The sequence below is a fragment of the Narcine bancroftii genome, chromosome 8, assembly GCF_036971445.1.
Source record: "Narcine bancroftii isolate sNarBan1 chromosome 8, sNarBan1.hap1, whole genome shotgun sequence".
NCBI lineage: Eukaryota > Metazoa > Chordata > Chondrichthyes > Torpediniformes > Narcinidae > Narcine > Narcine bancroftii.
Genome location: NC_091476.1, coordinates 27,936,785 through 27,951,860, shown reverse-complemented (window position 1 = coordinate 27,951,860; position 15,076 = coordinate 27,936,785). Strand labels below are relative to the sequence as shown.

The following is a 15,076-nucleotide window of genomic DNA, read 5'->3' as shown; positions in this document are numbered from 1 at the left end:
GGATTGCACCTACCAGTTTGCAGCTGATGAGTACATTACTACTCTTGCCATTATGAAATAAAATACAATTTGATTTCTATTTACAGTATCATATCATAATGCTGCAAATAAAATAAATTGGTTCTTTTAATCTTACCATCTCCATGATGTAGGTCCATGTCTATGTATAAAACTCGATCAAATTTTTTTCGTAGTTTTAGAATGCCAAGCACAGCATCATTCAGATAACAAAACCCAGATGCTTCATCTCTATAGGATAAAGATATAGATAGATATAAAAATATTATACTTTTCTCTATGGTAATAACAGACTGTATTCCACAAGGAATGGGCAATACCATTGTTTTTGTATTCCAAAGAAATAATCTCAGTAAATGAGTGACTAAACTGTGAATGATAAATCTAAACTATCAAATGAAATAAGGAGATTTAAACTGATCTACCATAAAGTTTATCACTTCTTTCAGAGAAAGCTGCACATACAAGTTAGCTATTTTGAGAAATTATGAGTGTGAATTTTGTACCAAAGTTCCTCCCAATTTTCTAAAGCTTGTTTACATTCCAAATTTTTACAGCAAATATGTAAATGAATTCAACACAATCTGAGTCAAGCACTAAATTCATGTCATGCTACTTCTCTGAAACATTGGACCAGAACTACTTGGGAACTCCAGGTGACTATTCCACAAGGAATAGCTACCAATTATATGTGATCATAACATAATTGGAATGTACTAATTCAAGATAATAGTTACTGCTCAGTAAAATGACCTGTTGTAGGAAGGTGCCATTAAAAAAGGTCTTTCTGAAACAACATGGGCACATGAGAGAGAAATATGTTGCAGGACTGAGTAAAGGGTAAGGGGACAAAACTTTAGGAGAAATGTTAGAGGATGCTTCTTCATTCAGAGAGTGGTGGCCGAATGGAATGATCTTCCAGAAAAGATAGTTCCAGCAGGGTCCTTTATGTCATTTAAGGGAAGGTTGGATGTGTACATGGATATGAGGGGGTTGGAGGGATATGGGCAGAGTGTGGGAGGAGGAAACTAGTGGAGTGGTTCATGTGAACTGGCATGGACTCGAAAGGCCGATATGGCCTGATTCCGTGCTGTAAACTGGTTAAACATATGGTTAATTCCCAACCTTCTCCAGTTCAGAATTCCAACATTAATACATGCTGCCCAACCTCTTACACATGACTAAATGTGAACGGTGCAATCCCACAGCACTAATGTCTGTATTAGAAATGACACTGGAACCACAAATTCATTCACTTGAATGGTGAGGTACAGATGTGTGGGGCAAATTATTTTTTGGATTAAATTTACTTTAGTATATGTAACTGCTTATGCCTTTTAATTGTTATAATTTAAAAATAATTCAAAATTTTAACTATTTAACTGAATTCCAATCGTTTTGATTTTTAAAAAATTCTGAATTGTAATTGGCATACAAAAACATTCAAAAATCCAACACTAATACTGTATAATGATCGCAAAGTGTAGGAGTGTGGCTTTGTTGCCTGTCAACTTTTTCAGCTATTTTGTGGATGGGACTTGTTCAGCATCCTCCCTGTCCCTATACTGCAACAGCATTACATTGCATAAAACAGTGCTTTTGCAAAATGACTTGCTATTTTGGGTGCTACGTGCATGGCCTTCAGCAACATGTTGATATCGGCATTCCCATAGAGGGAAATTAATACTTTGTTTTATGTGGATTGTGGAGGAACATGTGGCTTCTTTATCTGGAACATGGTGGATGGTCAAGTGTCCTCCCTGTGTGAAACTTACTTGGAAGTTGCATCACCTGCCAATCAAGTTTGTACTCTGGCCACCCATTAGTACACACCTTGCCGTTGGCTCATTTAAATTACTCGGTGTCATCACTGGCCAAATGCCCTACCTCAGAATAGTACAAAACAACGATGTATAGCACATTTCTCTCCCTCTGCCTCATGGTCCAAGTCCTGGACATCACTCTACGCCAGGTTGCTACTGTGGACATCATTCGTAGGTAAGGTATGCACTACACTTAAGCTAAGCCATAGTACTGATAGATCAGTATTTGCAGAGAGCCATACTCCCTTTACAACAGGGAATCGGAAGGGTGTTTGAAAGACCCTGTCTATGAAGTGTGTACACTTGCTTGAGCATGTGGAAGATAGGCAGTCACTGGTATCAGAGTTCAACCTGGGTCCGATGTGAATGCCGATATAAATGTCGATTATAGTTCTTTAGTAGTAGAGTAATTAAGTATCATTTGACATCTTTCCATTTGTCTCCTGTGTGTTCAATAAAGTTACCTTTGACTGTAACTCTTTGTGTTCAGACTCTACCAGAATAATGCATTCATTTACCATATTGTTTAGTATATCTCTGAATAAATATACTAATTTACATTTGCACTAAGATTTAAGTAATGTAGTTTTCTCAATCGAATACTGCAGTGTCAGCCTGATTTCCAGAAGGCATTTGAAAATGCGTCATGTTAAAGACCCTTGTGGAAAATTAAAGTTTCAGGTGTGGGAGTAACATATTGTTGTGGATAGAAAAGTGGGCATAAATGAGTCTTTTCTGGTTGGCAAAAGGACTGATGTACCATGTATAGTATAGTCGCTGAATAAGAAAAAAAAACTCACCAAACCAATACCTAAAAGGGTATCTCAAAGGTTCATTAGTATTTGAAACTCTTCTTTTAAGTGTGTGGAAGCAGAGGCTCTGAATATGTTACATATATACAGTACAATGTTAATTTTAACACAATTATTGTCCTTCAGTAGAACTCGACTGACTGATTCAGAGTGGCAGAGAAACATGAAATTAATAGGAGTATCTTTGTATTTCAGAAAAGCAGGCACCTCTTGGTCATTTCAAGTCACACTTCCAGAATCCAAAATTCATCCTCTGTGAAAAAAACTGTTTATAGACTAGCAACTCTGAACATTCCAACAAGTTTATACATTCATGTTCTCTATTCTCAACTTCCATGTAGAATAATATATTGTGATTATTTTGTATGAGGTAAACATCTTAAACATGAGAATTAGATTAAAGGAAACAATGCCAGAAGCATTTAAGTTTCAATAAGATAACATTCTATAAGGTCTTACATAACTAATTAGGGTGATTCCTTTGTTTCTTTTTATTTTTAATTAGATGCACATTTACTCAAGGTGTATAACAAATATTTGGCATAAAAGGTCAAGGAAACTGAATCTGAAATGTTGATAATGTTTCTCTATAGATGCTTCCTGGCCTGCTGGATATTTCAGATATTTTCTATTTTTATTCAGGAAACTTGGGAGCAAATGTTTAAACTGAATTTCTTCCCTTTCTGCCTGTAAGTTCGTCTCTGTCCCTGAATTTAATGAACCAAATGTATACTTACTGGATGACTTGTAGAATATCCCAAGTAGTGTGGACATGTTTTTGCTTGTCAGCTCTTACCAAATGAACTCTGTCCATGACTCCTCAAGGACGTCCTCCCTGTGCAAAAGTCCTTTGGCTCTCCATTTAACTTTTCTCCTTCCTGAACACTTTATCTCTCTCTATCTAGATGTCGCTATCTAGATGTCGCTATCTAGATGTCGCTATCTAGATGTCGCTATCTAGATGTCGCTATCTAGATGTCGCTATCTAGATGTCGCTATCTAGATGTCGCTATCTAGATGTCGCTATCTAGATGTCGCTATCTAGATGTCGCTATCTAGATGTCGCTATCTAGATGTCGCTATCTAGATGTCGCTATCTAGATGTCGCTATCTAGATGTCGCTATCTAGATGTCGCTATCTAGATGTCGCTATCTAGATGTCGCTATCTAGATGTCGCTATCTAGATGTCGCTATCTAGATGTCGCTATCTAGATGTCGCTATCTAGATGTCGCTATCTAGATGTCGCTATCTAGATGTCGCTATCTAGATGTCGCTATCTAGATGTCGCTATCTAGATGTCGCTATCTAGATGTCGCTATCTAGATGTCGCTATCTAGATGTCGCTATCTAGATGTCGCTATCTAGATGTCGCTATCTAGATGTCGCTATCTAGATGTCGCTATCTAGATGTCGCTATCTAGATGTCGCTATCTAGATGTCGCTATCTAGATGTCGCTATCTAGATGTCGCTATCTAGATGTCGCTATCTAGATGTCGCTATCTAGATATCTCTATCTAGATATCTCTATCTAGATATCTCTATCTAGATATCTCTATATATTTATATTATATTGGACTTAAATGTAAGGATTAAGAAGTTTCTCAGTTATGCCAAAATTACCACTGTGATTAATAGTGATCCCACACCTCTGAGGGTACATTATGCTGGGATAGCACATTGATAATAAACAGTTAACAAAAGCTCATTTGAACCAGTTAAAACATTTTATTTTATTTTTTTAAATGATCTTCAGTCGAGGTTTCATGGTTGCAAGAGCCCATACTGGAAATCTTTCCTTCCTAAAAATTGTTCTAATAGTTCCTTATCAATCTTTGGTTCCAATTTAGCCCGAAAAGATCACCTTTTATCTCAATGTAGTTTGCCCTTGTCCAGTTGAGATTTAATTTTAAAATGATCATTGTGTCTTGAAATTTATATTAAAATAAGGTGGGAGGTGGGGGGGGAAGAAACAATCTAAAGCAAAATTAAAAAGTGGGCAGTAAGAAGCAGATGGAGCAAATTAAGATTTGAGACAATGCATTACTACATCGGCTTCTTGCACATGGTTTCTTTATGATCTTGATGTAATCTGCAGGTTTTCAATTTCATCCTTTTCTTTTTCAATATTTTTATTGAAATTTCACATCGAAAAATATATACTAAAAATCAAAAAATAATATATTACACTTAGATCCAAGGTACCCTACATTCTCAATCAAACAAATTATGTTATAGCAATATTTTATTCTTTTATTATAAAAATAAAATCTAAACCCACTCCCAAACATCAAAGCTGTTTGGCAAAGAGATGAAAAAAGAATTACTTATCAGTGTAATAGAGATTACCTTATTAGCCAACACTTCTGCATTAATACTAAATCAGAGATTATTAAAGTACTTCAAAAAGGGTCCCCACAGTGTTTGAAAATATACATTCAAAACTGAAATCAAGCATCTAATCTTCTCTAAATTTAAACATGACATGACGTTAAGCAGCCACTGAGCAAAGTCCTTCCATTTGAGCAACACTGCTCACTTAACCATGAGAGAAATAAAAGCTAAAACATGGAAATCAGGTGCCGCTGAAGTTATGCCTCTCTCACCAACAATACCAAACAGGGTAGTTAAAGATATTTAACAAGTATAGAAAAAGTTTGAAATACTTAATTGCAATATTTCCAAAGACTCTGGCATGTCCAAAGCATATGAATTAATGAAGTTTCTCCATTGATGCATTTATCACAATGAGGAGATATATCGTTTGACTTTGGACATGTGAGCCCTATGGACTACTCAATTTAATTATTACATTCCAAGATTCTCCAAAGATTAAAACCTGTAGGTCCTGTTCCTAGGCTTTTTAAATTTTATCTAAAGAAGCCTCTCTTGTTCCCAACAACATATCATAAATATTGGATACTGAACCATTCTAAAAAGGATGTAAATTAAAAATCACATCTATTAAATTTTTATTAATGCTCTTAGTTAATGTAATTGAGATTGCAAAAATATCTCTACTCTGTAAATAACGAAAAAACTGAGTATTTGGTCTTCTTTGGCTTGGCTTCGCGGACGAAGATTTATGGAGGGGGTAAAAAGTCCACGTCAGCTGCAGACTCGTTTGTGGCTGACAAGTCCGATGCGGGACAGGCAGACACGATTGCAGCGGTTGCAGGGGAAAATTGGTTGGTTGGGGATGGGTGTTGGGTTTTTCCTCCTTTGCCTTTTGTCAGTGAGGTAGGCTCTGTGGTCTTCTTCAAAGGAGGTTGCTGCCCGCCAAACTGTGAGGCGCCAAGATGCACGGTTTGAGGCGATATCAGCCCACTGGCGGTGGTCAATGGGGCAGGCACCAAGAGATTTCTTTAGGCAGTCCTTGTACCTTTTTTTTGGTGCACCTCTGTCACGGTGGCCAGTGGAGAGCTCGCCATATAACACGATCTTGGGAAGGCGATGGTCCTCCATTCTGGAGACGTGACCCATCCAGCGCAGCTGGATCTTCAGCAGCGTGGACTCGATGCTGTCGACCTCTGCCATCTCGAGTACTTCGACGTTAGGGATGTAAGCGCTCCAATGGATGTTGAGGATGGAGCGGAGACAACGCTGGTGGAAGCGTTCTAGGAGCCGTAGGTGGTGCCGGTAGAGGACCCATGATTCGGAGCCGAACAGGAGTGTGGGTATGACAACGGCTCTGTATACGCTTATCTTTGTGAGGTTTTTCAGTTGGTTGTTTTTCCAGACTCTTTTGTGTAGTCTTCCAAAGGCGCTATTTGCCTTGGCGAGTCTGTTGTCTATCTCATTGTCGATCCTTGCATCTGATGAAATGGTGCAGCCGAGATAGGTAAACTGGTTGACCGTTTTGAGTTTTGTGTGCCCGATGGAGATGTGGGGGGGGCTGGTAATCATGGTGGGGAGCTGGCTGATGGAGGACCTCAGTTTTCTTCAGGCTGACTTCCAGGCCAAACATTTTGGCAGTTTCCGCAAAGCAGGACGTCAAGCGCTGAAGAGCTGGCTCTGAATGGGCAACTAAAGCGGCATCGTCTGCAAAGAGTAGTTCACGGACAAGTTTCTCTTGTGTCTTGGTGTGAGCTTGCAGGCGCCTCAGATTGAAGAGACTGCCATCCGTGCGGTACCGGATGTAAACAGCGTCTTCATTGTTGGGGTCTTTCATGGCTTGGTTCAGCATCATGCTGAAGAAGATTGAAAAGAGGGTTGGTGCCAGAACACAGCCTTGCTTCACGCCATTGTTAATGGAGAAGGGTTCAGAGAGCTCATTGCTGTATCTGACCCGACCTTGTTGGTTTTCGTGCAGTTGGATAATCATGTTGAGGAACTTTGGGGGACATCCGATGCGCTCTAGTATTTGCCAAAGCCCTTTCCTGCTCATGGTGTCGAAGACTTTGGTGAGGTCAACAAAGGTGATGTAGAGTCCTTTGTTTTGTTCTCTGCATTTTTCTTGGAGCTGTCTGAGGGCAAAGACCATGTCAGTAGTTCCTCTGTTTGCGCGAAAGCCGCACTGTGATTCTGGGAGAATATTCTCGGCGACACTAGGTATTATTCTATTTAGTAGAATCCTAGCGAAGATTTTGCCTGCAATGGAGAGCAACGTGATTCCCCTGTAGTTTGAGCAGTCTGATTTCTCGCCTTTGTTTTTGTACAGGGTGATGATGGTGGCATCACGAAGATCCTGAGGCAGTTTACCTTGGTCCCAACAAAGCTTGAAAAACTCATGCAGTTTGGCATGCAGAGTTTTGCCGCCAGCCTCCTCAGCGACAAGATCTCCATCCTCAACCGATGGTCAGAACACTTCCAATCTCTTTTCAGTGCCAACCGCTCAGTCCAAGATTCCGCCCTGCTCCAGCTCCCTCAACAGCCCCTAAGGCTAGAGCTGGATGAGGTTCCCACCCTGGATAAGACATATAAGGCAATCGAACAACTGAAAAGTGGCAAAGCAGCAGGTATGGATGGAATCCCCCCAGAAGTCTGGAAGGCTGAGTATTTGGTAAGCTCTATTTAACTGACAGTTGTTCACAAGAAGCAAAATTACATTCGATAAATTAACCATTTAATGGCTAATTCTTTAAAAGTGACATCAATCATGGAAGGTTTTAAAAAAATAACTGGGAAAAAATAGGACTAGAAAGAGAAAATCTCAGCACCCCAAAATGTTTTAAAAATTGTATCCAGATCCTCAAAGTACATTTAACCACTGGGTTATCAGCTAATTTATTGAAAGATATATGAAGTGAGGATAATATCATCCTAATACTCCTTCTCCACTAGATGCATGGTCATGAGCCAGTGATTTCCAGGGTGGAATGCTGCTTTTCTTCACAAAACTTTCAGACCATAAGGTATTGGAGCAGAAGTAGGCCAGTTGGCCTGTCGAGTCCACTACGTCAATCCATCAAGAGCTGATCCACATTCAGCCCAACTTTCCTACCTTCTTATAACCATTGATATTCTGACTATTCAGATACCTATAATTTCTGCCTTAAACACACCCAAGAACTGGTCTCCATAGCACCCAATGTTCACCACTCTCTGCCCCAAAGAAATTGCTCCACATTTCTGTTTTAAATAGGGACCCTTCAATCCTGAAGTTGTGCCCTCTTGTCTGAGATTCCCCTATCATGGAAAACAACTTTGCCACATCTACTCTGTCCAGACCTTTCAACATTCAAAATGCTTCTATAAGGTCCCCCTCATTCTTCTGAATTCCAAGGATTAGAGTCCAAGAGCTTTCAAATGTTCCTCATACGGTAACTCCTTCATTACACGAATCGTTCTTGTAAATCTTCTTTGAACCCTCTCCAATGCCAGTACATCTTTTCTTTAATCAGTCTAAAGCTGTATCCCACACTCCAAGTGAGACCTCACCGGTGTCTTATAAAGCCTCAACATCACACATGTATCCTATTCCTCTAGAGATAAATGCCAACACTGTATTTGCCTTCTTCACCACCGACTCAACCAGAAGGTTAACCTTTATGATATCCTATACGAGGACTCCCAAATCCTTTTGTACCTCCAATTTTGAATATTCTCCCCATCCAAATGTCCTTTTATTCCCTCTACCAAAGTGTAGGACCATACACTTTCTAACATTGCGTTTCATTTGCCACCTCCGCCCATTCTCCTCATCTTTTCAAGACTCTCTGCAGCCCGTTTCCTCCTCACTACCTGCCCTCCGCTTTATATCATGTGCAAAGTCAGCCACAAAGCCATTCCAAATCACTAACATACAATGTAAAAAGAAGTCGCCACAACACTGACCCCTGCAGTACACCACTGATAACCGGCAGACAAGCAGAATAGATTCCTTTATTCTCACTCTCTTGTATCTTTTCTGTAATTCCATGGGCTCTCATTTTGTGAAGTAGCGTCATGTGAGGAACCTGGTCAAAGGCCTTTTAAAGTATACAATATCCACTGCATGTCCTTTGTCTAGCCTGTTTGTGGTTTCCTCAAAAAATTGCAGTAGGTTTGTCAGGCAAGATTTTCCTTTAAGGAAACAATGCTAACTTTGGCCTATCTTGTCACCCAATTCTTCAGAACCCGAGGGTGCATTGCACCTGGTCCAAGAGACTTGGGCCTTTTAGCTTTCAAACAGTTTTTCTCTGGTGATAGTGACTGCACTCACCTCTCTTCTCTGACACCCTTGAAAGTCTGGCATACTGCCAATGCCTTTCATAGTGAAAATCGATTCAAAATACTTATTCAGTTCCTCTGCCATCACCTTGTCTCCTATTATAATTTCTCCAGCATCATGAAGCTTTTCCTCTTCTCACAACAGAGCTCAGAATAGAGTTTCTGTTTCAGGAAGTGGTGAGAGTGTGGAATAGGCTGCCATCTGATGTGGTGAATGCGGGCTCAGGTTTTAAGAATAAATTGGATGGGGGAAAGTCTGAAGGGTTATGTAATGGGAGCAGGTCGGTGGGACTCTAGGAATAATGGTTGGCACAGACTAGAGGGGCCGAATGGCCTGTTTTCTGTGCTGTAGCATTCTATGGTTTCAAATACACCAGTTATTCTCCTTAAAAGGAAACACAGCACCTAATAGCTTGAATACTGTCTGAGATTGTCTGATCTCTGAAGCTAAGCAGGCTCAGGACTGTTCAGTACTTGGAGGGGAGATCACCTAGGAACATCAGGTGCTGTAGGTTTCTGTGAGGGGCCCTGGACAAAGTGGTGACTCTCTGTCTGCCTTACAGTGGGCAAAGTTAAAGAATTTCATGTATGTTACATTCTAAATAATCAATAGCAAGAGGCATGTTAAATCATAAGGGTGCATTTAAAGCATTCCAATGCTTATATCATTTCCTCATTTCCAAATAATGTTTTGTAGCTCTTGTTGCCTCTCTCCAAAATAAAGCATTTCAAATCAGAACCTTGCAATGCTGATGCTAACTCTCGCACTGAAGCCACAGTTCATACTTGAGTCAATGACTACACTTATTTGAAATTCTCCTTATAATGGAACCATTGTCACAGGAAACCTCAGGCCGAAATAATACATCTTTCTCATTTTATGCCCTTTTCTCCTTTGTACTAATATGTATGTCAACTAGACTTTAACTCACAAAATTACATGCAGAGAAAAGGTTCAGATTTTCCAATTGCCACGAACAGTGATTTATTGATGAATGAAATATTGATGCATTCAGCCAGGCTTAAGAAATTATTGAAGGTAAATACTACCATCACAACCCAATATTCCTCTTCAATTTTCATCCCATCTCTGATTTTCCTATTTAAAGTGCTAAAAGTAAAAATCTATTTTAAGTAGGATATAATTCCATTTTCTAAGAAATAACATAGTTGAGGAAATTGGACATGATGAATATAGAATTGTGAATTGGGCTTCAACAATAAATCCCTGTTGCCAAAATTAAAATGAAATAAAACGATGAAAGCACTCAATTTTCATCGCCTACTTTAACGCGCATCTTGATGTCTCGTCCATTTGTTGCTAACTTCTCTCGTCAAATACATCTCCTTTTATGCTTACTGAGCAGAATACAAAAGCTACAGTATGCATCTACTCTCCTAAGTTAACATGACAGTATTTTCCAATTCTACAACCTCTTAAAGGCAAGGGAACCAAGCACATGGGAATATCTTCAATATATAAACTCCCCTCCTGGTCACAAAACATCTTTAATGTCCTTCCTTCATCTTCCAAATCATGGGATAATTCATGGAATCCCTTTCTCAAAGGCATTATAGGAGTATTTTGTCTACCGTAATAGCTAGAAAGAGTCTAGCTATTCAAGAAAGTGGCTCAACACCACATAATCAAGAGTGTTAAAGGTGATCAGGGGTGGACCATGATTGTTAACCAAACCAATGATACCAGTATCAGGAAAGATGTATTAAAAACTATCCAATAATCCTGGAAAATGGGTTACAGTGAATGCATCAAGACTGAACATTCCAACATTCAGAATTCAGATCAAAAATTCACAATTCTATATTCATCATGTCCAAGCTTAAGCTTTGGAAAAGTCTTTAAGTAAATCCTTTAAGTAAAAACATGAAGATTTTAAAAGACAAAAATTCAGTTAATAAAATGTAACCAAATGATCTTCACTATGTAAAAATGATTTTTTGTTTACTGGAAGAGTTTGTTTTTTTTGGGACTCTTACTTTTTAGCATGGTGCCATCCCCCAGGCCAATTTATCGCCACCTGATACTTTTTGTCCATCAAGCACTGGGCTGCAGTAAGTGTGGCTCCAACAACAGCGGCGGCATAATCAAATACTCCCTCAGTTGCAGGGCAATCATAACCTGAAAAATGCAAAAATTGAAGAGAGTGGATAAAATAATCATTAAACAATTCAATAGAAATTATGAAAACTAATCGAAAAGCACGACAAGCATGAAGGATCCAGCAACAGAATAGACTTTTTTTTTTTAAAAATCTCACATCACTTAACTCTATATATTTTAAAAAAAATTTTGTTGCTCATCTTCAGTCATTATTTAAACCAAGTTTGTTCTTTCATGGGAATCACTCAAGTAATGCCAGTGGGCTATGAAAAGATGTGGTATGCAATTTTTCAACTGTTGTACAAATCAGAGCAAAGCCCAATTCTGTCCACAATTGACATGCATCTACACAGGTCCAGTATATGTGTGTGTGTAATATATATAAATATATATATATATATATATATATATATAAAAATGGAGAGGAAAAATGATTTTCACTGAGCGAATTTCAGTTTTTCTAACAGTTTAGCTAATTTAGCAGACACAATGCATATACTCACTGAGCAAACAACTATTTTTGTTTTTAGGCCTTTTTAAAGGCACATATTATTTCCTGAGCTAAAAGAAATTTTGATCATCTGTTCCTAGTCTTCTGCAACTCATCAGCTGGTCCCAGAGAGATGCATAATATCAAACAGAAACAATTCAGCCTCTCAGAGTCACTAATTTTCTCCAGAACAACTTTTTTATTTTTCCCCCTCCAGAGAGGGGGAGCCCGTAGAAAAGATATACATCAAAGTAAACTCAAAGCTACATAATTTTTGTACAATTGCCAGTGACTCCATGATCATGCTAAATGTGCAAGGTTGTTCTATATTAAAAAGCTCCAACTACAGCGGTTTGTGACAATATTCTTCAAATTCAAGCAGAAGCTCATATTTTATATTCGCCTGAATGCCAATGTTTATGTTCCTCTGAAGGAGTATGCCTTCACAAAGATTTTTTTTGGTCAGGTAACAGTCTTATCTGTGTGTAAAAAAAAATGACAGATCATGTTTTAAGTTTTAAAAAGCAGCTGAATATTATTATTTACTATTATAATAAACTCTTCTACATCTTTATCATCTCAGTGAAAAAGACAGTAAGCTATAATAAGATCAAGTCTCCTAAGATTTTCTGGATGTTGCCTTGTTACTTGATGAGTGGATGAACAAGATTAGACACTGGGTACTTGGCCAAACCTTTGCTCAGAATAGTTTAGGATAACAGGAAAAATGCAAAAGGAATTTATTATTTAAATACACTGCATTAAATTGTAGCCTGAAGCAGCAAGGATTTGGAAAAAAATTGCAGATTTCAGATACAGACACCATTTCCTATGGTACCCCCTCCATACCTCTTTCTATTTCATTCAATGCCAGAGCACAAGGTCTTTGTTCGACAGATGATCTGGATCCTATTCCACAGAATGCAACAGAGTTTTTTTTTTCAACCCCTCTCCACAGCCAATTGAGAACTGGAGAGTGGGATTTCAGGGTAGGAAACGGCAGTCTGGTTGCCTTTGTCCTTTCCCAGTATAGGCCGCTAACAGTTCCACAGAAGGTCCTTTGTTAGATCAGGTTTAAGTAAAAGATAATGAGAGTTTTGTAAACTGAAATTCCTCTGTGTTGGAATGCTCCCAGCTTTCAGGCAACCTGACTGACACTAATCCTTATCTAGAGAGTTATTGCGAGACACAGTCTGAAACTACATAACACCTAGCAACAAGAGAAAGACTTGGCTGTCGCGCTCATGTTGAAGATCCTCTTCTGACTCAGGCAGAAGGAGGTACAAAATCTTTCTCAAGCAAATTACTTTAGGAAATCATGAGAAGCTGTGCTTTTAACCATTATTCCTTTTGCAGGTATTGCAGTAAGACGAGGTTAACGTTTTGAGCAGCAAGATTCCTTAGAATCTGGAAATATGGGCACTATAGTGGCAATGGATAATAAAAAGGTTAATTTCTACAATTGTATAATAATGCAACAAAAAATTCAGATAACATTCTTCTCATCTGTTTACTGCAAAAAGGAATATATTAGCTTGTATTTTCAAATGCACGAATCTGCCAAAACTTCTGATGACCTGTCCAAACCATAAACTCTGACTTTGATCTGCTCCAAAGAACCCAGATGAGTGATGTATTTGGCAGCATAAGGACCCTCTCCCCCCAAAAAAATCACCTCAAAAAACCATCCAGGGTCCTATACGCGAAGGTGACATTTTGGTGCCACAATTTTGGGCACCGAAATACAAAGTGCTTAAGCTACTCACCCTGCTTCGAGAAGCCTGTGGAGGTGTTGCGGCTGTCCAGGCCCACAGCTTCGTGGACCACCTTCTCTCGGGTGGCCCGTGCTTTCCAGAGCCACCACTCACTTCCCCCATGAGAAGGCAAACCATGGCAGCCCCCGCCAGCAGTGCTATGGATGTGTATGTAGAACATACTGATAGTACGATCGATCGTTTGCTTTGAAAGGAGCGCTGGGCCTCAGTGATCAGGCTCCACACTGAGCCTTTGTTCAACGAGCACAGCCCCCCACCCCCCCAAGCAAATTGAATGAGGAGCAGGGGCAGGTGGCAATGAGCGAGCTTACATTTTGAAGGGTGGGAGGAAACAGGAGTCCCCTGAGAAAACCCATGCAGACATAGGGAGAACATACAAACTCCTTAGACAGTGTGGGATTCGAACCCCAGTCCCGATCACTGGTGCTGTAAAGGGACTGCGTTAACCGTTAAGCCAAATGTACCACCATTGAATTATTATTTTTATGGCAAAAAATTCATTCAGCTCATCAGATTTGTCATGAATTTGAAACAACTATGCACAAATGTTCTCTTTTTCAAATATTTCATTTTTAAACAGCCAATTTGTCTGTTCAGTTTCCATTACTGTTTCTATTAGGATACATTCGTATACTAGGTGTTTGAAACTATTTCATCTCATGGCTCCCTAGATACTTTTGATGACATTATAAAATTTATACCCTTCAGTTATTTAGGTGACTGGTGAAAATAGCTGGGAAATTTGAACATTTGTAAGTTAATTATCTTCTCGCACTAATTTTTCCAACACTCCTTGTGATTATAAGCTCCTTTCCTCATTCATTCTCTTCTGGATTCTCTCTGTGATCTTAAGTATTGCATCCAAAACCATCCAATATTAGATCTGATTTCTAACCTTTCTTTGCATCAATTTAACATTATTGCGGAGCTTCAATACTTCAGGTTTTTAATTAAAAAAGGTCAGACATATTTTCTTTTTAAAATTTTATCAAATTGACTTTCCATTTTAAAGATCAATATAAATGAACTTTGAATCACTAATTCTCCTTTTAAACATCAACCTTTGGAATGTCATATATTTTCGCATTTCTGCATAAGAAAAGTCAATTTCTCAGCTTTTGTTCCAGTTTTTATACGACAATCACAATAACAAAGCTGCATGTGGCTTCTGCCAGCATTTCACACTTCCAAACATAAATTAGCAAACAAGTTTGTTCTTCCCCTAACCACCATCTTCATAGTACAGCCATGGCAAGTGGAGAGTGCCTAGATGCTTGATACCATTCCACAATCAAGCAGTTAAAATTGAAAACCCAAGCCAAAAACCTGTGACACCCGAGACCTGAAGACAGCAACTCCTTATGGAGCTCTTTACCATACGTTTC

The 15,076-nt window shown here is 38.9% G+C and overlaps 1 protein-coding gene across 4 annotated transcripts in view; it reads right to left on the bottom strand.

Annotated features, from left to right (window-relative positions):
• Positions 1–15,076, bottom strand: part of hdac8 (histone deacetylase 8) — a 54,178-nt gene that overhangs the window by 28,654 nt on the left and 10,448 nt on the right. For all 4 annotated transcript variants that reach the window (XM_069893383.1, XM_069893381.1, XM_069893380.1 and 1 more), the window contains exons 4-5: positions 11,303–11,444; positions 137–249 (exon numbers count right to left, since the gene is read on the bottom strand). In XM_069893383.1, coding sequence (XP_069749484.1) covers positions 137–249; positions 11,303–11,444 — 255 coding nt within the window. The remainder of the gene's footprint in view (positions 1–136; positions 250–11,302; positions 11,445–15,076) is intronic.